Source organism: Phoxinus phoxinus (assembly GCF_949152265.1).
Source record: "Phoxinus phoxinus genome assembly, chromosome: 13".
In the NCBI taxonomy this organism is placed as follows: Eukaryota; Metazoa; Chordata; class Actinopteri; order Cypriniformes; family Leuciscidae; genus Phoxinus; species Phoxinus phoxinus.
In genome coordinates, this window is record NC_136888.1 from 9,496,629 (window position 1) to 9,519,967 (window position 23,339).

At 37.6% G+C, this 23,339-nt stretch overlaps 1 protein-coding gene across 1 annotated transcript in view; it reads right to left on the reverse strand.

Moving 5' to 3' along the window:
- xkr6a (XK, Kell blood group complex subunit-related family, member 6a) overlaps positions 1-16,619 on the reverse strand; it is a gene marked incomplete at its 3' end in the record, with an annotated part of 28,071 nt that extends 11,452 nt beyond the window's left edge. The window contains exon 1 of the mRNA XM_079631907.1: positions 16,000-16,619. Within this exon, the coding sequence (XP_079488033.1) occupies positions 16,000-16,580 (581 nt within the window). The 5' untranslated portion in view covers positions 16,581-16,619. The remainder of the gene's footprint in view (positions 1-15,999) is intronic.
- Between the last annotated feature and the right edge of the window lie 6,720 nt (positions 16,620-23,339).

Here is a 23,339-nt window from a genome sequence, read left to right on the forward strand (position 1 = left end):
ACTCAATGTTAGGCTTCATAGTTCATCAGCCGGAACCGGGAACACTTCCCATAAACCCTGATGTACTTGGTACATCATAAGAAGGATGGCGTCTACGCTAATATTAGTCTCTCTGTTTATCCCAAGGTCCGACGGATCCAGGCCGTATCCGGATCTGATGAAGGACCTGCACCTGGACACGACGAGTACGCAGTCCTGAAGTGTAAACTAGTCTCTCCCCTGTGAAGTCTTACCACCCTTCCCTTTTCCACTGTACAGATAAAACATTGTCGGGATAATGTCACGTGGCTATGCGGAAGCGATAAAAAATTATGTATTATACATTTTTCAAGGCGTGTACCTTTTAACCTATTTCATGGTTTGCGTTCTCGAGCCACTAGGCACTGTTTTGTGCAAATGAGCGGCCAGATCGCATTAGAGGTTTTCTGTTAGAACGGTGTCATGTTAGCGGCCCCTAACTTACGGACAATAACTTTATTCTAGAGCTGCTGTAAAGCCAAAACAATCTCTGTTACTTTAATTTCCTATTATCACTGTAAAGCTGCTTTGAAACAATCTATGTTGTTAAAAGCACTATATAAATGAAGGTGACTTGACTTGTCTTAGTGAAAATGAAAACATTAAATACAATTACAAAATGTAAAAAAACATTTTTGTCAAATACAGTTTTGTCATGACAACTCTCGGAGTGTTTGGCTTGGTAATGGATATGACAACGTTGATATGTTTGGTCTTGTCGGAAAATATCTGCTACGCTGCTGCTGCTTTTATTATTGCTGCTGCGGCAGAGCAAGTACGGGACTTGCTACTGCCAATACACACACGACACGCTTCTGTGAGCAAGTAAGACATGCTGCTGCTGTACAATATAACATACATGAATTACCAGTAGCAGATCTATACAGGTGGAGCTGGGGAAGGTGGAGGATTTCTGAAAGTGCGCTGCACTGCTAAGGCAAATGCTACCCATGTATTAGAAGGTTGAGCAAACGAGCTCATTGGCTACTGATACAGCAGGAACCAATCAGCCGTGCCCTATAGATAATGATGTGATTACGAGCAAGTTGAGCTTGGATATCGACTTTCATGACAGAACTTTGTATTTTTATTTATCATATTTATTTATTTTTTTAAAGTCATAATATTGTATAATGTTATAATGTGTAATAATACTGTTTTGATCTGTTTGCAATGTTATCTACTACTATTTTTCAAAATGTGATTTTTGGCGAATTGTATTAAAATCAGTTAGGGTCCATTTGACTCGCAAACATCATAATAATTATTACTTTTAATAGTAATAGTATTTTGTTTTTTAATTCATAGATAACATGTCTCTGGTTTCCATTTCAGAAATCAAATCACATTATTGTACATTAGGTTAGCATTTAATTTAGCTTAATGTCCAATAAATCTGCATCATATGTGGTGCTGCACCCAAGAACAAGCAATTTAGCATCTATTTATCAAATTATGCACTGTGAATGAGGAAAAAAAGAGCAGCATCATTATCTGACTTCCCATCAATGCATTTCACCATGGACACAGTTATAAAGCATTAAAGGTCCCCGATGTCCTCAAAACTGGATGGATGGATGGATGGATGGATGGATGGATGGATGGATGGATGGATGGATGGATGGATGGATGGATGGATGGATGGATGGATGGATGGATGGATGGATGGATGGATGGATGGATGGATGGATGGACGGACGGATGGACGGATGGACGAACAGATACGTACATACATACATTTATGCATGGATGCAAATAGGCCATAAACAACTTTGGAAACCCATTCATTTCAAAAAGATGTGCAATAAATTGTAGCCTATCATTTTTCACAGGCTGCCTGAGGCACGGCAACTCTGAGGACGTGAATGTGAATTATTAATATCTATAAAATGAGCTCGAGCACATGGCAGCAGGAGTTCCCATCAAGGGTAGACTTATTACATCAGTGTTTCTCAAACCTGTTTCTGGAGGACCCCCAAAATGGCACTCCTCTTTTGCACACCCAATGAAATATAGAAATGCAATAATCACATTGTGACAAAATTCGGTAGACACGAAAAAGTGTCACTGCACAAGTGTTATTTTAGTACCATTGAGATACTACTATTATAGTTCATTTTAATATTTTTAATTATTTTTTGTTTTCCATTTTAATTTGATTACTTTTTTTGTATTTTGTTTAATAGGTCTATAAAGCTTTTATCATTTTTTATTGAAGTGTTTGTTTTAGTTATTTTAGAACATCAAGTGAAAATAAAAGAATAGGAGAATTGTTGCTTTGCACAGTAGGCTGAAAAAAAATATATTCATTTAATTTCAGTCAACGTTTATTTGATTTCAAGTAACGAAAATGCTTTTTAATGGTTTTGTATTTATGTAACTATAAAAGCCTTACAGCTCCGTGGAAAGCTGTGAACACAGAAAAGCGACGTGAGATATCAGTATATCACGTTCATATTTCACAGTTTACATATTAACACAGCATCCATTTACAGTCAGTGTAGGATGTTTCTGCGATATAATGATTAATGGCCAATATTGACTGTATGCAAACACATGGACAACCCTCTTTATGTTGATATATAACCAGTGGAAGCTGCACTGCCTGAACCGGGATATTCTGTGCCATCCAGTAGGCATAGTGTCAGACAGAGTCATATCTCAAATCTCTCTAATAGTAACGCAGGAAGTCACTCAGTGAGCGGCCTTTATTTGCTTTATGTTTCCAGCTGAATGAGTCACTGTACGCAGCTGTGCCACAGATATCGACCCGGATGGGATGGGAATGGGTGCGGGTTACAGTAATGTTCGGTTTCATGTCACCCAAGCTTTTTCCCGTGTTAATCAATACCGCCTTAAAAGCATGGAGTGCATGCACAAAAATCCCCCAGAATAAAGCTGATATATTTAGCCACACAAATTCATAAGATGTACTGTGACATACAATTAAATGTTTAAGTAACACCGGGACTTCATGAGACAGACAAAGTCATTTTAACCAAAATGTATACAATATATTCAGCTATATATGATGTATACATGTGTTATTTTTTTAAAGAAGTCTCTTCTGCTCACCAAGGCTTAATTTATTTGATCAAAAATACAACGAAAACAGTAATATTGAAAAATATTATTACAATTCAAAATAACTGTTTTATATTTTAATTTATATTTTATATTTTAAAATGTAATTTATTCCTGTGATGCAAAGCTGGATTTCAGCATCATTACTCCAGTCTTCAGTGTCACATGATCCTTCAGAAATCATTGTAATATGCTGATTTGCTGCAAGAAACATGTGATTTATTTTCATCAAAGAATCCTGAAAAAAATGAACAGCATTTATTTGAAATAGTCTTTCCTCTCATATTTGATCAATTTGGTGCATCTTTGCTGAATAAAAGTTGTTAAAAATTTATTTCAGATTAAATCTCACTGACCCCGAACTGACCCCAGCTCAAGATGATGTCATAGTAAAAAAAGAAACACTAGGATAAACACAGCAACAGCTCTAGAATGGAGAGAATACAGATGTTCCATATTCATGCAACCTTCCACTGCATCGATCTACTGCACAACCTCTCAGACGCTGTGATGCGGGCAACAAAACTATGAATGAAAATAAACAAGGCACAGTCTTTTCCAGAATAAAATTAGAACTGAAATAGAGTTACAGAGATTTGCTCTCTCTATTCTCTAACTAGATGTGTGAAATCTCGGATGAAAGATGCACACGCCTGTAAAATCCCGTGAGGAGCTCTGGAGTTTTCCCGCAAAATCCTTCTATGAAAAAAAGGATTTCCACTGTTTCATAACACCCGACAAACATATGGAGAGAGGCAATGAGAAAATGACTGGGAACATTATGCATGCGTCTGTGAAGTCTATATAAAACAAAACATTTATTCTCATTTAGTCTCACTTTGCAGCACTTCGGTAAAAACTGTGAAGCGGTGAAAACTGTGAAACGTGTTGTCGCTCTAATAATACGGACACAGATTGAAAGAAAAAAGTGAAATACAGAGGAGTGTATAGACAGAGAGGTAGACTTACAATCATCTGGGCCCGGTTCAGAAGCCTCTTTCTGTCTCTCTTGCCCTCCGCTATGTGTGCGAGTAAACCTCCCTGTCCCAAACCAAACTGCTTCTTTCTAGATCATCAGTCCATCAGGGAAACTAAAGCAAAACAAACAGAACAAAATGGAGTCATGAAATGAGAATGGGGTGAGGGGTAGAACACACAACAACCAGACAGCAACAGAATTATGGGATCGAGCAGACATCAAATGAAAATGGGTAAAATGACTCCAAAGATAAAAAAGGCATAAATTAATAACTTGTAAAGCTGAAGGACAGACGAGCTGTACGAAAAAAAAAAAAACCTGAATACTAAGCCTGAAATCTTAAGGCTGTTCTGTTTCTTATGAACAACTAGCACACCTGAAGGTAAATATATGCATGCATGTATGCATATATTCATCATAAACTAAATATGAATAGTTTGATATGATAACACAATGGCTATAGAGCTCCACAGGAGTAAATAAACATTATGAAAATAACCTGGGCTCTGAAAGTGGAAAAATGCAACATAGGCCTCTACTTGTGCATTTTTGCAAAACTCCACATAAACATGCCTATAAATAAAATTCACTGCAGGTTCCAGCTGAAATGAACACTAGTGGCAGTAAAACACCAACAATGTTTATTCCTTTTCACATAATTATTGATTAATAAAGACTCAAGAGCTCAAGGTGTGTAGAAGCAAGCTAAAATGGCCTGGCTGCTTCAGCAAATGTGTGTTTTATCTCACGTTTGATTTTGTTAACACTATCGGTTAGGTTTAGTGTAAGTGGGTTGTTACTTTCAAACGCAACTGAGCATTAATCATTTAGTGCGACTCAACAGACATTTCATTTCCAAACTACCGCAATACATAGAACATTGCCAGATTCACATGTGTTTTAGATTAATTAATTTGACATTTCGCAAGAACCAACATAATATTATTTTGCAGAAGTGTCGCCACATGCACGTTTTTCCAATGAGCTCTTTTCTAGTTATGCTATACGAATATCACATAAAAAATGACAGTCGGTCAGTAATCACAAAACAGACCGCTTTAGGGTGATATGAGATATGAGACTGTACATAACAAAATAATAAATTATGTCAAATGATTGATATAATATAATTGATATGATGAAAAGGAGCTATTAAAGCAAATCTTGCAAGCAGAAAATCATGATGCAAAACTGCCACTGAAAGTGACAAATCTATCTGTATGTAAAATGCACACACAAAAATGCCCCTGCAAATGGATTATCATCGAGGCCTACAGACTTGTACAAATATTGCATAAAATATCAGCTGGAAAAACTCTGAATACAAAGAAGACACTTGAAAACCGTAAATGCGTTCAAATTCATGGTGACAGATTCCAGTAGAGACTTGCATAATTCAACACAGGGACCAGCAAATTATTTATCAAATGTATTCCAGCAGAGCATTTATTGTGTTATGATATGCCATACATTATTTAAAGACACTTTTGTATTGGATATTTATTTCATCTGTCTTCTAGTATGTCACAGTCAAAATTTTAAAAAGAGGAAAGTAACATTTCAATTATGTATGCCGACAAACAACAGAGTTTTCCCACATACAGAGACAAGTGTGTGTGCTGTCAGCGGGAAAAAAAACACCTTCATGCTCTTTTCCTAAACTCGTGCCGTGTGCATCCCAGAAAATGCAAAAACTACAGGAATGCAACTTACAGTTTGACTCTGCACATTAAAACTGGGATGCATACAAGAAAGTATTTCAACAATGAAGCTGTTTTCAACCCAGAACATTTCTTTAAAGTCCCCATAAAATCAATATTGATTAAGGGTGTAACGATACCCTCATTTCACGATTCGATATATATCACGATACTGAACTCACGATACAATATTATTGCGATACTGCAAGACACAAACATTTTTACTGTTGATTAAAATGAATAGGCTTGGACTTGATGCTGGCAACCCAATGCGCAAGACAATGGTGACACTAGAATAAAAATATTGATGAATCTGAAGCTGAAAATACAGAATTATTTTAGAAGAATATGCTTGCATTCTGTCACTGACTAGATATATTTCAAATAATGTAGGCCACTTTTTACTGGTAACATAAGACAATTGGCATTGCTAGGACCCAAACATATTCCCCCATTGTATTATTATACATTACATTCAACATTATATAGTTTAATGTCACTAAAACTCTGTAAACTTGATTTTTTTTCTCACCCAAAATGTCCTTTCTGGGTGAATTTAACACAACACATATTGACACTATCCAGTATCCACGATACATATTGATGCATTTTTCTATTGCGATATATTGTCACACCCTAATATTGACATTTCTTTTCTTTTTTTTTATGGAATATTGGCACATTTATTATACATGATTTATCCCTACACATTTTTTTATTCATGTGCCATCAATCTTTAAGCAAAATAACTTCCCGTCCTCTTGCAGCAACATCTCTTCTCTTCTCTGATGACATGTATACTGGCGTGAGGGCGGGGCAACCTGTCACTCACATGAGATCCACCAATAGCAAACCACAACCATCCAATCAATTCCCGCTGGAAAAAAACAAGCCCTGCCCTACATTTTTCTCGTTCAAGAAGCCGTTTCACGGATATACGTCACAATATGGAAGAAAAGACTATCGCAACTACCGTTTCATGCCGACTTTAAGATATTAATGTCTGGTTGATGCTATAAAGAAAGAAGAAAATGTCCACGGTTGCTCCTCCATTTGACCCCTAGATGAAGATTTCAGGTGCTATTTCTAGCAAGTACATCATGACTAAGAGAAAGATCCTGCTGAGACACTGTAAACTCTCTCTCTCAGCCGTTACTGAAACTCCCGCAGGGAGGATAGATTCAGTTCACAGCCTTTATGCTTTTACCCTGAAACTTTCACAGATTGTGCCTGCAATCAATAATTGAACACAACTTTAACACTGAGGCTTGTGCGCACCTCAGGTTTTCACAGCAGAATCTTTTATAAGGAAATAGTCGGCGTTTACTCCATAAAAGCTTTAACAACTGAACCGATATTGAGCACTTAGCACTACAAACTGTGAAAACAGATTTGAGACTGCTTTTTTTGCAATTGAGACATGTCTCTAAACATCTATTAAAGGGCCACAATCATAAAAACATTAAAAGATTAGGTAAGCAAGCAGTTTGATGTATTGTGAAAACAGACAGTACATTTCAGAGCATATTAACACATTAAAGTCTCAATAAAAAACAGCCTGTTTAATTCCAACAGTTTACACACAAAAATCATCATCTTCAAATTATAATTTGTTAGAAATGCATGCATTATATGACTGCTTTAAAAAGGGCAAACAGCCTCACTATCATTCTCACTATCACTAACATTCTCAATGTAAAGTACTTTCTGTCTAGCTAATGTCAATCCCTGAAAGTTATTCACTATCCAGCAAATCCCATTTTAAATTTTAGTCACAGCTACAGAATGAATTTAAAAACCATAATCCTTATCAACAGTGATAATGCAAAGGCTGAAAACTATAGCAGCGGATCTTCACTGAAAGTCAAATAAATCTAATTCCCCAAAAGAAACAACAGTTAAGACTAATTCAGTATTCAGTTTTCTGAAAGGTTAAACGGATCCTGGAGGATTATATGGCTAAGTAGAGGTAAGAGCTACTCAGGTTTAGAAGTTAAATACATTATTAAATAAGAAATATCCCTGTGCATATTGACCGGTTCACATTGAATTAATTCCTGGTGCATGAATCATGATACAACTGTCTGCTGAATAAGAACATAATCAGATAATAGATTCAAATGAACAGATTTTAACAGTTTATTTAGGGAAATACGGTTTACTTGTAGTTACTGCCAGGTTTATAAACTAACACTAAATATAAAATCATAGAAAAAACATTTCCGTTTCTTAAAATAAACATTATAAGTAATAAATATAAAACACCTTGAAGGGTTAGTTCACCCAAAAATGAAAATTCTGTCATTAATTACTCACCCTCATGTCATTCCAAATCCGTTCAGAAATTAAGATATTTTAATGAAAACTGAGAGATTTGTCTCTCCATTAAAAGCTGCGCAACTGACACTTTGCTTCGAAACGTTCATAAAGAAATCATAAAACTAATCCAAAAAAATTGCATTTAAACATTGATCATCGAACAACTGAAGCTCAACCATCCTTGCTTGACCTGCGAGAACAAACCTCATTGGTTCTTGCTGAAGCTCAAACGTACAGCGTAACACCAGAATGAACCTCATTGGTTCTTGCTGAAGCTCAAACGTACAGCGTAACACCAGAATGAACCTCATTGGTTCTTGCTGAAGCTCAAACGTACAGCGTAACACCAGAATGAACCTCATTGGTTCTTGCTGAAGCTCAAACGTACAGCGTAACACCAGAATGAACCTCAATGGTTCTTGCTGAAGCTCAAACATGCAGCGTAACACCAGAATGAACCTCATTGGTTCTTGCTGAAGCTCAAACGTGTTGCGTAACAAGAATGAACCTCATTGGTTCTTGCTGAAGCTCAAACGTGCTGCGTAACACCAGAATGAACCTCATTGGTTCTTGCTGAAGCTCAAACATGCAGCGTAACACCAGAATGAACCTCACTGGTTGTTGCAGAAGCTCAAACGTGCTGCGTAACACCAGAATGAACCTCATTGGTTCTTGCTGAAGCTCAAACGTGCTGCGTAACACCAGAATGAACCTCATTGGTTCTTGCTGAAGCTCAAACATGCAGCGTAACACCAGAATGAACCTCATTGGTTCTTGCTGAAGCTCAAACATGCAGCGTAACACCAGAATGAACCTCATTGGTTCTTGCTGAAGCTCAAACGTGTTGCGTAACACAAGAATGAACCTCATTGGTTCTTGCTGAAGCTAAAAACATGCAGCGTAACACCAGAATGAACCTCATTGGTTCTTGCTGAAGCTCAAACATGCAGCGTAACACCAGAATGAACCTCATTGGTTCTTGCTGAAGCTCAAACATGCAGCGTAACACCAGAATGAACCTCACTGGTTGTTGCAGAAGCTCAAACGTGCTGCGTAACACCAGAATGAACCTCATTGGTTCTTGCTGAAGCTCAAACATGCAGCGTAACACCAGAATGAACCTCATTGGTTCTTGCTGAAGCTCAAACATGCAGCGTAACACCAGAATGAACCTCATTGGTTCTTGCTGAAGCTCAAACATGCAGCGTAACACCAGAATGAACCTCACTGGTTGTTGCAGAAGCTCAAACGTGCTGCGTAACACCAGAATGAACCTCACTGGTTGTTGCAGAAGCTCAAACATGCAGCGTAACACCAGAATGAACCTCATTGGTTCTTGCTGAAGCTCAAACGTGTTGCGTAACACCAGAATGAACCTCATTGGTTCTTGCTGAAGCTCAAACATGCAGCGTAACACCAGAATGAACCTCATTGGTTCTTGCTGAAGCTCAAACGTGTTGCGTAACACAAGAATGAACCTCATTGGTTCTTGCTGAAGCTCAAACGTGCTGCGTAACACCAGAATGAACCTCATAGGCCCTATGCACAGCTGCACTACTTCCTGAACTTGTGCAGGCTCCTTTGTTTCCTGTCTGCCAGGATTGGCCAAACTGATTAATCCAGGTGTGTCTGACCAACAACAATAATCAGACACACCTGGATTAATCAGTTTGGCCAATCCTGGCAGACAGGAAACAAAGGAGCCTGCACAAGTTCAGGAAGTAGTGCAGCTGTGCATAGGGCCTATTGGTTCTTGCTGAAGCTCAAACGTGCTGCGTAACACAAGAATGAACCTCATTGGTTATTGCTGAAGCTCAAACATGCAGCGTAACACCAGAATGAACCTCATTGGTTCTTGCTGAAGCTCAAACGTGCTGCGTAACACCAGAATGAACCTCATTGGTTGTTGCAGAAGCTCAAACGTACAGTGTAACACCAGAATGAACCTCATTGGTTCTTGCTGAAGCTCAAACGTGTTGCGTAACACAAGAATGAACCTCATTGGTTCTTGCTGAAGCTCAAACGTACTGCGTAACACCAGAATGAACCTCATTGGTTCTCACACGTCAACCAAACATCTTTACCACAACTGATGTGCAAGTTGATGAATGTTTATATGTGAATAAAAGACTTAATTAAATCTGTTCTTCACATAAAGCAATCTGGTCTCTTTAGAAAATTTTGACTAAACCACTCAATACATATGGATTAGTTTTACGATCTCTTTATAATGTTTTTGAAGAGTCAAAGTGGTAGTTGTGTAGCTAACAATGGAGGGACAGAGATCTCTCAGATTTCAGATATATATCTTGATTTGTGTTTCAAAGTATATAATAACATAATTTTCATTTTTGTGTGAACTAACCATTTAAACGTATTTTATTTCAGCTAGTTACCAAGGCATCATTTCTAATTTTCATTTAGTCTAAGTTAAACTAAAACTGAAATAAAAATTAACAAAAACTATACAGACATTTAAAAAAAACTATAAAAAATGTCAACAAAATGGAAAAAATATATAACAATTTATATATATATATATATATATATATATATATATATACCCTAACACCTAAATTAAACTATTAATAAAAAAACTATAATAGTATACCAATAATAATATACAATACAAACGGTTACTTCATGTTAAAAAATCCTCCTCTTCTTTGGATTTCACCTCTGCTCTAGCTTTCTAATAAACCTGACATTGTACACTATGAATATTGCCTGTACAGTCAGTGATGGGTTGCTTATGTTCCTCTATTGTAAATTACTTTGGACAAAAGTGTCTGCTAAATGCATGAATGTAAACATAAACTGGGACAGGGCAAGGAAAACATTACTCAGATCAACTAAAAGTCTTATACTATGAGCAATGCAATTTTCCATATAGGGACTAATATTGGAGAGTTGTATTTCTCAAGTCATTCTACAGAAAAAGCTCAAGCTAAATAAATCAACTGCATAAATGCGAAACATAAACAAAGTTAAGTTTGCATGAGTGGGTGGAGGCTTGAGAGAAGGATTCGCGTCCCAGGAGCCGCTCGTGCTGCGGTTAAGTGGAGGCAGTAAAAGCCCTGTAACGGGCCGATGAAAGGTGTGAGCTCTGGGGCTCGGGGTTACTGAAAGTGCACTGAACAGATAGAGGAGAATTCAGGTCAGTGTGTCAATGCCAACATCTACAGCCACACCAACTGCTGGTCTGGTCTGTGCTGCGCTTTAGAGATCATGCTTGCTTAACAGGCCCCCATGAACCCAGAGCTCACTGTTTTCATAAGGATGTTGCCCAGAGGCTTTAATAACAGATGCTTGAATGCAAATTAGATTTTTGCATTTTCTTAATAGGAAAATTACAGGTTGCTATGTGGTTTCTTATGCTGCATTCACACAGGGAGTCGACGTCTGAAGCTGAGTCAGCTGATGTCTGCTGATGTGACCATCATAGTGAGAAGAACATCCAATCACATTACTTTCTGATGTTGCATGAACGCAATTGGCTAGCGTCTGCGCTAGGGTATTTGCATAAGGCGATCAGGTGTGCGTTTCCCAAAAGCATTGTTAGCCAACTATGCTCGCAAGTTCTGTCGTTATCAGCATACTTCAAGTCTGTGTTTACCGAAACCAGTTCCAACGAAATTTCACAAACAGCATCGCAAAGTTGTGTGTTTGGAACGACAGCTCTCGACCTGTGGTTAGAAGCATAGTTTATGTTTCTAAGTTTAACATAAACTCCCGCAATCTCATTCCACAACACTGAATCCATTGAATTATTCATACTCGGTGTCGCTTCTGAACAACTCCAACAACTAGAGTGCCCTCTCTTGGCTGTAGATGGTAATGTTTTCTCTTGGTTCATCTCAGTCAGTATGAATTAATTTTGATATATAAGTCGCACCTGACTATAAGTCGCAGGACCAGCCAAACTATGAAAAAAAGACTAGTCCGGAAAATAGTTGATTTCTTCATACCTACTATGGTAGTTAAGCAGGCAGCGAGTTACGCCGTTGTACGGGAAACACCCCTGATTGGCTGACGCCTGCGTTGGTGCTTGAAAAGTTGAAAATTGGAAAGTTGAAAAACTTCTGCCGCAAGCAACGCCAGTGACGCAACGGAACCCAACAATTCAGAATGGCAAAACATAACGTCACCATTCAAAGTAAGTGAGAAGCGTTAACGCTCAATAACAAGCCACATGATTTGAGGAAACATTCATGTCTGTTCAACAAAATCGCACACTGCAAAAAGTGTTTGTTTTTTTTCTTACTCTAAATTTTTGTCTTTGGTGTATACGAAATTATTCGCATTCAAATTTATTCTCTTGATTATTGTCTTTTATTTATTTATTTTATTAATGATTCCATTTTACAAATCTTATTAATCTCTTCTTCATGCATTCTAGTCATTGCTATGTATTAATTTAATCATCATTAATAAATCGTTACATTCTTTACATTGCGTTATTATTCTTTTCCATGTTCTTGATTTCATTAATATATATATAATTTTTTTCTACAATATGCTCTGATATGTTTAACTATTTCCAAATGTGAGATCTTTGGTGTCTCTTCTGTGCTGTAAGATCGAGTGGGTGTCTTTTTCATCAGAATTGATAACGTGATGTACCTTGTATCAAAATATGTCCATCTCTGCAGACATGAGATAATGCAAGATCTGCGATATTCTCTTAAAGGTGTCAAAACCACAACTCGTCTATCTATTTCGTCGTCTATCTTTGCAAACGTAGCATTTGACCGGTCACTCCAACCGGTTGCACCAACTATAACATAATAGATAGGCTAAGTCAGAATTGCGAGATATAAACAAGAAATTCTGAGAGAGAAAAAGTCAGAATTGCGAGTTTATTTCTCGCAATCGGGAGTTTATCTCACAATTCTGACTTTATAACACGCAATTCTGACTTCATAACTCTCGCATTACTTTTTTTTTTTTCCATAATCATGCCTTACAAAACAGCACCAATTAAATTCTCTATGAAAACACCAAAATATATTAGGAAAAGGTCATTAATCACAAAACGAGATTCATTAGCATGACAGTATACTTATCCCTCACACCTTTATCAACAAAAACTCTATGAAAACATCAAAATGTATTTAGCTATCATTTTTATTTTAATGAAGTCTTATGGTCAGGTCAGGTCATCTTCATTTATATAGCGCTTTTAACAATGTTATGTTGTCAATGGGGTCCAAAAAAAACCTCTTGGTAATTTGTTTGATTCTACAAGCCCAAATGTCACAGAATAACAACTGGACATGATCTGCATTTGTTAACTAAAAGGAAGGAAGGGCTGAAAGGTTTTCCATGCTGTGAGAACTCTGAGTCAAGCTGGGGTCTTACACTCTTAACACTGCAATCAGCCCTCATCAGTGTTAGATCTCTGCCAGGGGAAGCATATGTGCATCCAGAGAGTGTGAGCGGGCACTGCCGACGGGGAACACATTTTCTGCCTGTGCTCGCCAGCTTCTGGTCACCCCTGAGCTCGACAGATGATCTTAACCGGCGTGACAGTCAACTAATTGTCTTATTCAGGCCTGGAGACACCGACTGCATTTCTGTCGCCCCGCTGAAGAAGCAAAGCATCAACAACAATCTATTCTTACATATCACTGGATACTCGCAGTAAACAGGTTACAGCGCTGTATGGAATAATCACAGGCATTTATACTGAACATAACAGAATTATTTGGAAATGCTGTAATCTGACAATTGGATTGTCTGGAAAATCAGTCTTTGTCTAATCCATTACCTACCTTAAAACTGAAATTAATACAAAATATCGGTAACACTACCTTTTTAATTTGTCAAAATGAAATAATGTATGAACAAACATAAACTAGCAATGAGCAATACATGCGTTACTGTATTTATTAATCTTTGTTCATGTTAGTTAATAAAAAATACAGCTGTTCATGTTAGTTCACAGTGCATTAGCTAATGTTAACAAATACAAATTTTTATTTCTATAATGCACCAGTAAATGTTGAAATTAACATTAACTAAGATTAATAAATGCTGTATAAGTATTGTCCATTCTTATTTCATGATAACTGTAGTTTACTAATGTCATGAAACCTTATTGTAAAGTGTAACCGAAAAATGTAAAGAAAAGCAATGAGAATAAGTAAATAGCCTATCTATGAAATTGCTATTTAAAATTAATGTACTGCTTAATGTGACTGGTTAAACCATAAAAGTCTTCATTAAACAAACTGAAGCCTATAGTATTATAAGTATTATAATTATTAACATTGTGATACTTATTTAATGATAAATTTGCACAAAGATCCCCACAATAATTTAATTATCATTATTTTATTCCAAGAAATAAAAATGTATCACAAACTGTAAATTATTTATTCATTTTATTATAATTTTACATTAATCTGATTGTACTTTAAAATGATCATATAGAGAAAGAAAAATAGGTAACACTTTATAATAAGGTCTTGTTTGTGATTGTATTAACATGAGCAATACATTTGTTACTGTATTTATTAATCTGTGTTAATGTTAAAAATGCAGTTGTTCATTGTTTGTTCACGTTACGTCAGTGCATTAACTTAGGTTAACAAAACACAACATTTGATTTTCAATAATGTATTTATAAATATTGAAATTAACATTAACTAAGATCCATAATTGATGTATAAGTTCATTCTTAGTTCATGCTAACTGTTAACTTATGTTAATGAAAGTAATGACAATGTGTGAGTAAATTGTGATAATTTTTCATGAAAATATCACACACTCTATAAAATGCTGGGTTGGTTTAACCCAATTTTGGGTCAAATATGGACAAACCCAGCCATTGGGTTAAATTTTCAAATTTCATTTTTGATCCAATGTTTGGGTTTGTCCATATTTTACCATTTTAAAATGGGTTAAAACAACCCAGCATTTTTAGAGTGCACTGCAAAAACTAAAATAAGTTTATCTTTATGCAAATCATATTTTCTTATTTTACTTTTGTAAAAAAAAGAGAAAAAAAAGGTCAGTCTACAGTTGTTTTAAGAGAATAACAAAGATGTATTGATGACATGTTGAAGTTATTCTGCATTTATAAGCATCTGAATGCAAATGCTTGTTTCATGCTTCTCACAAACTCAAGAGTGAAAAACAGCCTCTCATGGATGAGACACATCAGTGTCCCCACATCAGGCTAATGCAAACCCCTCACCAGAACACACACGCTTCTCAATCAGCAGAAAATGTGACCTTGGAACCTAAAATATTAACAACATCCTGAAGACAAGCCTGCTATACAAGACTGAATGTACAAGCATCATCCTATGATCAAGCCCAAACCGGATGCAGCAAAAACAACCCAACCAGACCGAGGTTTGTTTTCCTCTAGCAGAGGTCATTCAAGTAAATTAATTACAAGCTCTATCGATTCCACACACTCTCAAGCCCGAAGTGAGCCCGTCATTCTGCTGAAATGAACTGTTTGCCATCGTTACACAGATGGTTAGAGGACACAGAACGAGCCATAAAGCAAGAGAAAGAAAAACATTAGTGTTTCAACCGAGCACTGCCTCTGAGATGATGCTAAAAGCATCTGCATGCAATAGCTCTGTTGATGTGTGTGTGTGTGTGTGTGTGTGTGTGTGTGTGTGTGTGTGTGTGTGTGTGTGTGTGTGTGTGTGTGTGTGTGTGTGTGTGTGTGTTCAATGTGCATCATCTCTGGAGTGTGTGCACAGTGATGTGATGTCATGCACCAGTCAAAACAACCATAAACCATCCTGTGCATCTGATCAAAACAAGCAGGTTATCCCTTTATAAATCACCTCATTCTTCTGGGCATCATCCTAAAAGCATTTCACTGGACTTTCTATCATCATCATCATCATCATCATCATCTCGTCAGCGTCTTACCTCCACACTTGTCCCATCTGAAGGATGTGCACACAGGCATGCCATATCCATATGGAGATCACACAGCACCTGTCCCTGCCGTAGATGCGCGAGCTGAGATCGGCAGTGGCTTTTCTGCTGAGCCCCTCCGCGGCCCCGAGCCCACCGCCCGTGCAGTCCTGGACGAACCACCTGAAGCTCAGAATCTGGACCAGCACCGACGGCACCAGCACGAAGAACAGGGTGAGCCCGAACCACAGATAGTCCCCTTCGGAGTAGTAGACCATAGCCAGCCACAAGTCCGTCCCGACGTCCCAGAAGAAGACGAGCAGCGCGATGACGATCCAGAGGCAGTCCAGCCACAGGCGCTCCTCCGGCGGCTGCTGATGCGTCGGCCGCCCGCGCTCTCCAGCGTCGCGTTCGCACAGAAGCGTCTGGAGACAGGCGCTCCTGCAGCCCCAGTAACACGACGAGGTGTTGCAGCAGTGGCATATGTGTATGGCCGAGCTGTCCAGCCCATCGTCGTCGCCGAGCGCCTCGTCCAGGTTGTGCAGCTGCGCGAAACCGGTAACGACCCCCGCGCCATCGGATTTTGCTGCCATCTTGCTCTCTGAAACGCTTCATCCCAAACCCCCTCCTCCCTACTCTTTCCGTGCTCCGTGACGCCACTTCCGTGATACCTGTGTGTGTGTGTGTGTGTGTGTGTGTGTGTGTGTGTGTGTGTGTGTGTGTGTGTGTGTGTGTGTGTGTGTCCCGTTGGGAAATCAACTTGGATGCACACTGACTCATGGGGACTGGGGTCACTGTGGGGACCAAAATTGAGGTCCTCGTGAGGAAACAAGCTTATAAATCATACAGAATGCATTTTTTTTTTTTATGCAGTCAATTTTTACAGTATAAAAACCATTACATACCATACCGCTACAGTATGTCCCCATAAAACATGAAAACACAGTGTGTGTGTGTGTGTGTGTGTGTGTGTGTGTGTGTCACTGCTAAATTGTCTAAATGACTAATGAAAGACTCATTAATAAATTAAATTAATAAATTAGTTCAAAGTCTGGACCCATATTTTGTTACAGTAGGTGTCCATTTTCACATTTTGCAATTGTAGTTGGAAATATGTAGTCATGTAGTGACAAAAATACCATAGGCTATATATGTATCTATGTATATAATTTAAAAAAAACTTACCGTTAATTTAACATGTTGACCTTTTATGTCAATGGAAACATCCCATTAAACTGCCTGTTATTGGGTTTTCATCGAAATTTAAATAGTAAAATAAGTATGAAACACAAAGCAATTATTTAATGTTTATTAAGACAGATCCTGGCATACATATTTTGAAAAGCATATTTTATTAGCAAATATTATTGCTCTATTCATACAATATTTAAAGGGATAGTTCACCCAAAAATAAAAAATATGTCATCATTTACTCACCCTCAAGCTATTTTGAAAAATGTTGGGAACCAGACAGTTGATGGACCCCATTGACTTCCATAGTATTATTTTTTCTCCATACTATAGGAGTAAATGGAGCCCATCAGCTGTTTGGTTACCCATATTTGCAAAAGAAAGAAATCCATACAGGTTTTGAACAATTTTTGGGTGAATATCCCTTTAAACCAGTTGTTAGGTTACAGAACACTGATTTAAAAAAACAGCCTCCTTCAACACAATCCGTGAGCTCCATAAAATCCACTGCTGTTGGTTTCAGCACATGGGGAATTTCTTAGATTAGCACAGCACATGCAAAACCCTCTGCCACAGGAATATGACAAAAGCCCCCGTCTTTAGTTCCTTCCCAATGGAGAGAGGCCAAATCTTCAAACAGACACTGCGCCGCATCTGACAGAGATACTGGCCGGCTTAACCGCGCTTCACTAATTAAACTGCCATGATAACATGAGAGGAGTAGATGTGGAAACCTCATTTTCAGCAAGAACGTGTGACGCATGAACCTCTAACAAATTATTAAACCACAAAAGATTAAAAGAACAAATGTTTATTTGTACTTAAAAATTCAAAAATAGAACTATTTCAATCTTGAAATGTTGTGGTGAAAAATAATAATAAAAAAAAAATGTTAAATACATTTTGAGTAAAAAGACTTTATGTTCCAATCACGATATAACGATATAAAAAGAGATTCAGTTCCAGTTCATTCATCACATTGGAAATGGAAGGTCAAGTCAAGAGGATTGGATTGTAAGTAGACCCCATTTTATCAAAATGTTGCTTCGCAAAGGAATAAATGCAAATGTAAAACCGAAAAGACTGAGTTTGAGAAAGAATGAGAAATACAACACAATTCAGTTTTGAGAGAACTAGTTTAGACGAGAAATTATTCTAGTGTCCAGCGTTCTGCCTGACTGCAAAAGCAAAACTACGGTGGCCCAGTAGTGCACAACACATTTCGCTGTGTTGTACATTTTCTGTTGTGTTGTGGCTCATTTCCGTTGTGTTGTGGCTTAATTTCGTTAAGCAAAACTTATGTTTGCTTTTTAAATTTCGATGTGTTGTGCACTACTGTGCCACCGTACAAAACCCATTCAAACTAAATATGATTTGAAAGAACTGCTTATGTTTATGCTTATGTCAGCAGAGTGACTATATCTCTGCAGTGGGTTTGAACGAAACATACAAAACGCAAAAGCACAAGGGCATGAAATTTTTATGAAAGCTAATGTTGTGACTGTAGGGGCAGTGAATACTTCAAGTGAGATAATTGCCTACAGATCCCTTGAGTTCTGGCATGCTTTCATGTGCTGCTATTGAAGCAGACGATAAATATATATGTCTTGCATCTACACACAAATGCTCATGCCATGAAAGACACACCATTGATTCAATATGCACAAGACTTTTGACCTCTGCTAAGACTGACACATCTGTCAATATAAGGCTGGAAACACTGATTCTTGAGACACAGACTAAACATGTCCCATCATTTCATCTAGCATATAAAAAAAAAAAATAGAAACATTTTCACTTATTGAAAATGAATCAGATCCAAGTTGTGATAGTCTTTTCTTCCCTATCGTGACGTATATATCTGATTGAAATGGCTTCTGGAACAAGAACAAATGTATTAACTAACATGAATAACCATGAGCAATACATTTGTTACTGTATTTGTTCATCTTTGTTAACGTTAGTTAATAAAAATACAGCTGTTCATTGTTAGCTCACAGTGCATTAACTAATGTTTACAAGATTGTAATTAAGCATTAGTAAATGTTGAAATTAACATTGACAAAGATTAATACATGCTGTATACATGCAGTTCATGTTAACTAATGTAGTTAACTAATGTTAACTAACGGGGCTTATTGTAAAGTGTTACCAAAATAATATTTTTTTTCTTTATGGTGACTTAAAGGAGAACTCCGGTCAATTTTAACATTGAGCTCAATTTTTAGTAAATTTGGAGTGCTGTCAATACAGAGAACAACGACAAAAATCGGTGTTGCCTACACCGTGTTATCCTCTTTTTAAAATTTGCACCCTATTGACTTCAATGGGGCACGTTTTAAACCTGCTTTTAGCCTCTTAACATCCTTGATGTGTCATTACAAGTGCCCAGCCATGTTGAGAGATTCCTTCAGAGTGAACACGAGTGAATCTGACTGCAGTAGATGTGAAAGATATTTAAAAAAATGATGTTATTTCAGCCAGCGCACAGACCTGTATTTACATCCTGTTTTCGGTCGAAGTCCAAAGTAGTCGATTGTCGAGTTTGATCATAGGTAACTAAACCTATGCGCGTGAACTCGACAATCGACTACTTTGGACTTCGACCGAAAACAGGATGTAAATACAGGTCTGTGCGCTGGCTGAAATAACATCATTTTTTAAAATATCTTTCACATCTACTGCAGTCAGATTCACTCGTGTCCACTCTGAAGGAATTTATATTCAGGTGAAACTCGAAAAATTTGATTATCGTGCAAAAGTTCATTTATTTCAGTAATTCAACTTAAAATGTGAAACTAATATATTATATAGACTCATTACATGCAAAGTGAGATATTTAAAGCCTGTATTTGTTATAATGTTGATGATTATGGCTTACAGCTTATGAAAATCCCAAATTCAAAATTAGAATATTGTGAAAAGGTTTTCATAAGCTGTAAGCCATAATCATAATCAGACGTTACATATCTATGTGCACTAGAACATCTGGGCATAAAACTGTTTATTTCCACCTTAAATAGCTAGCACACTATTTTTTTATTTTTTTATTCATAATTCAGTACTCTTATGTTGTTTACGCCACCTGAGAGTTAGGCAATGAATAGATCCTTACTTTGTAAATAATGTTTTTTAATAGAGTTGTATATACAATGCACACATCTGTATAAGTCTTCTGAGATGTATATTACTTTATTTATTTTTTTCACCATATTTTCTTATTATTAACTATTTAAATGTTATTTCCATTTTGTGTTATATATGTGTGTACACAGAGCTCCTGGAAACCACAACATATTCCTTGTGTGTTTGCGCACACTTGGCAAATAAAGCTAATTTTGATTCAGATTTTGAGATCTGGTGACTGTGGAGGCACTTTATAGTGAACTCATTAACAATATAAAATATTTTATTACAAATTGTTTTATTAGCATGATATGGTTTGTATTTCTGTTTCAAAGATATTACTCCTTTGCAAGTGAAAGAGAAAGAATACGGAATATGACTCCCAGGTGCTAAATGTCACATGTGGGAAAAGCCCTGTCTGTGTACACAGTGTGTGTTCATGGGTTCACGGAGTTCAACAATTTATATTAATAAACCCTTTAATGAGAATGGATGTCCAGGTTCTATAGTAGCCAAGTTAATTACAAAACACACAGAAGAAATGTCCTCTGGCTCCTTGTGGAAGTCTTGGACTTGATTCACTTAGACTAAATAAAGCCTCTCTGAGAGAAAATATAATGATCAGTCATTCATAAAGAAGATTGTTTGCATTCATTAGTGATCTGGTTTACATTATAATGCCAAACTCAAGTATTAAATTAAAGAAAAACATCATCCCTGATGTCATTTGAGTTTAAAGGGGTGGTTGACATGATTTCACTTTTCTAACTTTAGTTAGTGTGTAATGTTGCTGTTTGATCATAAACAACATCTGCAAAGTTACAACGCTCAAAGTTCAAAGCAAAGGAAGATATTTGCTTTTAAAGAAAAAAGGACTACAACAAACGGCTGGTAGGGACTACACGACATTCCTCCGGGTTAGTGACATCAGCAACTCTAAAATGTACATAAGCCCCCGGGAACACAGTCCATGTTGAGAAGAGGAAAAGTTGTTGTATAAGAGTACATTTGTGAGTCAGCTCAAACTTTAGCATCCATCTTTTCACATGCAATAGAAAGTCACTCTGTGCATCTCACAACAGTTCCTATAAGAGCGATTTATAGATTACCATGACAGAATATGCTAATTGAAGATAGTTAACTCCACATCAGCTACATAAATCCATCAACTAACCATTCAGAGACGTCCTGTTACTTCTACATGTTGTCTTCTTGAGTCTCTCCATCTTTGTCTGACTCCGTTTTAACATTAAAGGCAGAACAGTTTCTGTCATTTTAGTGTGTCTGCGTGAGGTAATCGCAGCTGCTAACACCCACAAGCTCTTGAAACCCCGCCCTCTGCAGCAGCTCATTTGCATTTAAAGGGCCAGGCACAAAACGGTGCGTTTTTGCGAACCCTCAAAAAGTGACAACTTTAACATGCTATATATAAATATCTGTGTGGTATTTTGTGCTAAAACTTCACACACACACACACACTCTGGCCCTGGGGATATCAGAGATTTATTTTACATCTTGTGAAAAGGGCATTTTACCACCCCTATAAAACAACACATATTCACCATATAAACATTTAGATCTATTTAAAGACGGTGCACTCATATTATGGGAGAATGTGCAACACACAAAAACTGCAGAATAAGTCACACCTTCTAAAACACTTCAAGTCAAACACACCTAGTACTACGTTTAGCTCCACTTTTAGACATACACTCACAAACTCCCCGAAGCACTTCCCCTCGGGGGAATCCCCGCCACCAATTTGAAGTGCATTAAATTTCGTCAAGTGAGCAAGGGAATTTTATTTGGATGGATCCTCGACCCCTTGCTTTTGACCAAGGGAGCGAGTCTACTCAATGGGTGTTCAGTGATCAGGGAGTCAGCCATGGGCTGTCTCGATTGCAAAATCCTTCCGGAGCACTGGAACATTTGCTTAAAGAAACAAATCCCACAACACACCGCAAAACTCAGGGAGCTTCAATGCTCACCATGCTCCCTTCCCGTAAATTACGTCACATTTCTGAAGGACGTTTCTCAATAAATAATAATAATAATCCATTACATTTATATAGCACTTTTTTGGGTACTCAAAGCTCTTTGCATGGAAGGGCGAATCTCCTCAACCACCACCAATGTGCAGCATCACCTGGATGATGCGACGGCAGCCATATTGCGCCAGAACGCCCACCACACACCAGCTTACTGGTGGAGAGGAGACAGCGATGAAGCCAATCAGTATATGGGGATGATTAAGAGGCCATGATGGACAGAGGCCACTGGGCAAATGTGGCCATTATGCCGGGGTTATACCTCCTGGGATTTTTTGTGACCAGAGAGAGTCAGGACCTCGGTTTTACGTCTCATCCGAAGGACGGTGCTCTTTGACAGTATAATGTCCCCGTCACTACACTGGGGCGTTAGCACCCACGCAGACCACAGGGTGAGCGCCCCCTTCTGGCCTCACTAACACCTCTTCCAGCAGCAACCTGGTTTTCGCCCATCCAGGTACTAACCAGTCTCAGCCCAGTGGGAGACCAGTCTTGGGCTACAGGGTGATATGGCTGCTGGCAAATAGAGCGACACGTGATAAAGAATTTGAAAAGACACTTTTAAAAAAAATCATATGTCAGCATAAACATCACTAGACAGGTAGTGAAAGAGAGAGAGAGAGAGGGGGGGGGACTATTATGGATATAATACTATTTTGAAAGCAAAAAGGTTTTGTGTTTGATCATCTGACAATAGGCCTATACATTTAGAAAAAATATGAAACTAATAAATGAATAAAATTATGAATATATAATAGTGAAAAAGTTTGTAAAATCTTTCTGTAAAATAAATATAACTTGTTTTGATTCTTTTTCATTTTGTTTATTTTTAATTTGATATTTGTGTGTAGCTTTTAAAATGTTTCGGGTCCACTGTAATTATAAAGCTAAGATAATTTGGTAATGTAAGCTTAGAATGTATACAGTGTAAAGTGGGCGTGTCTCGGGTGGACTGACCAATCACAGCAGACTCTCCATGAGACTGTC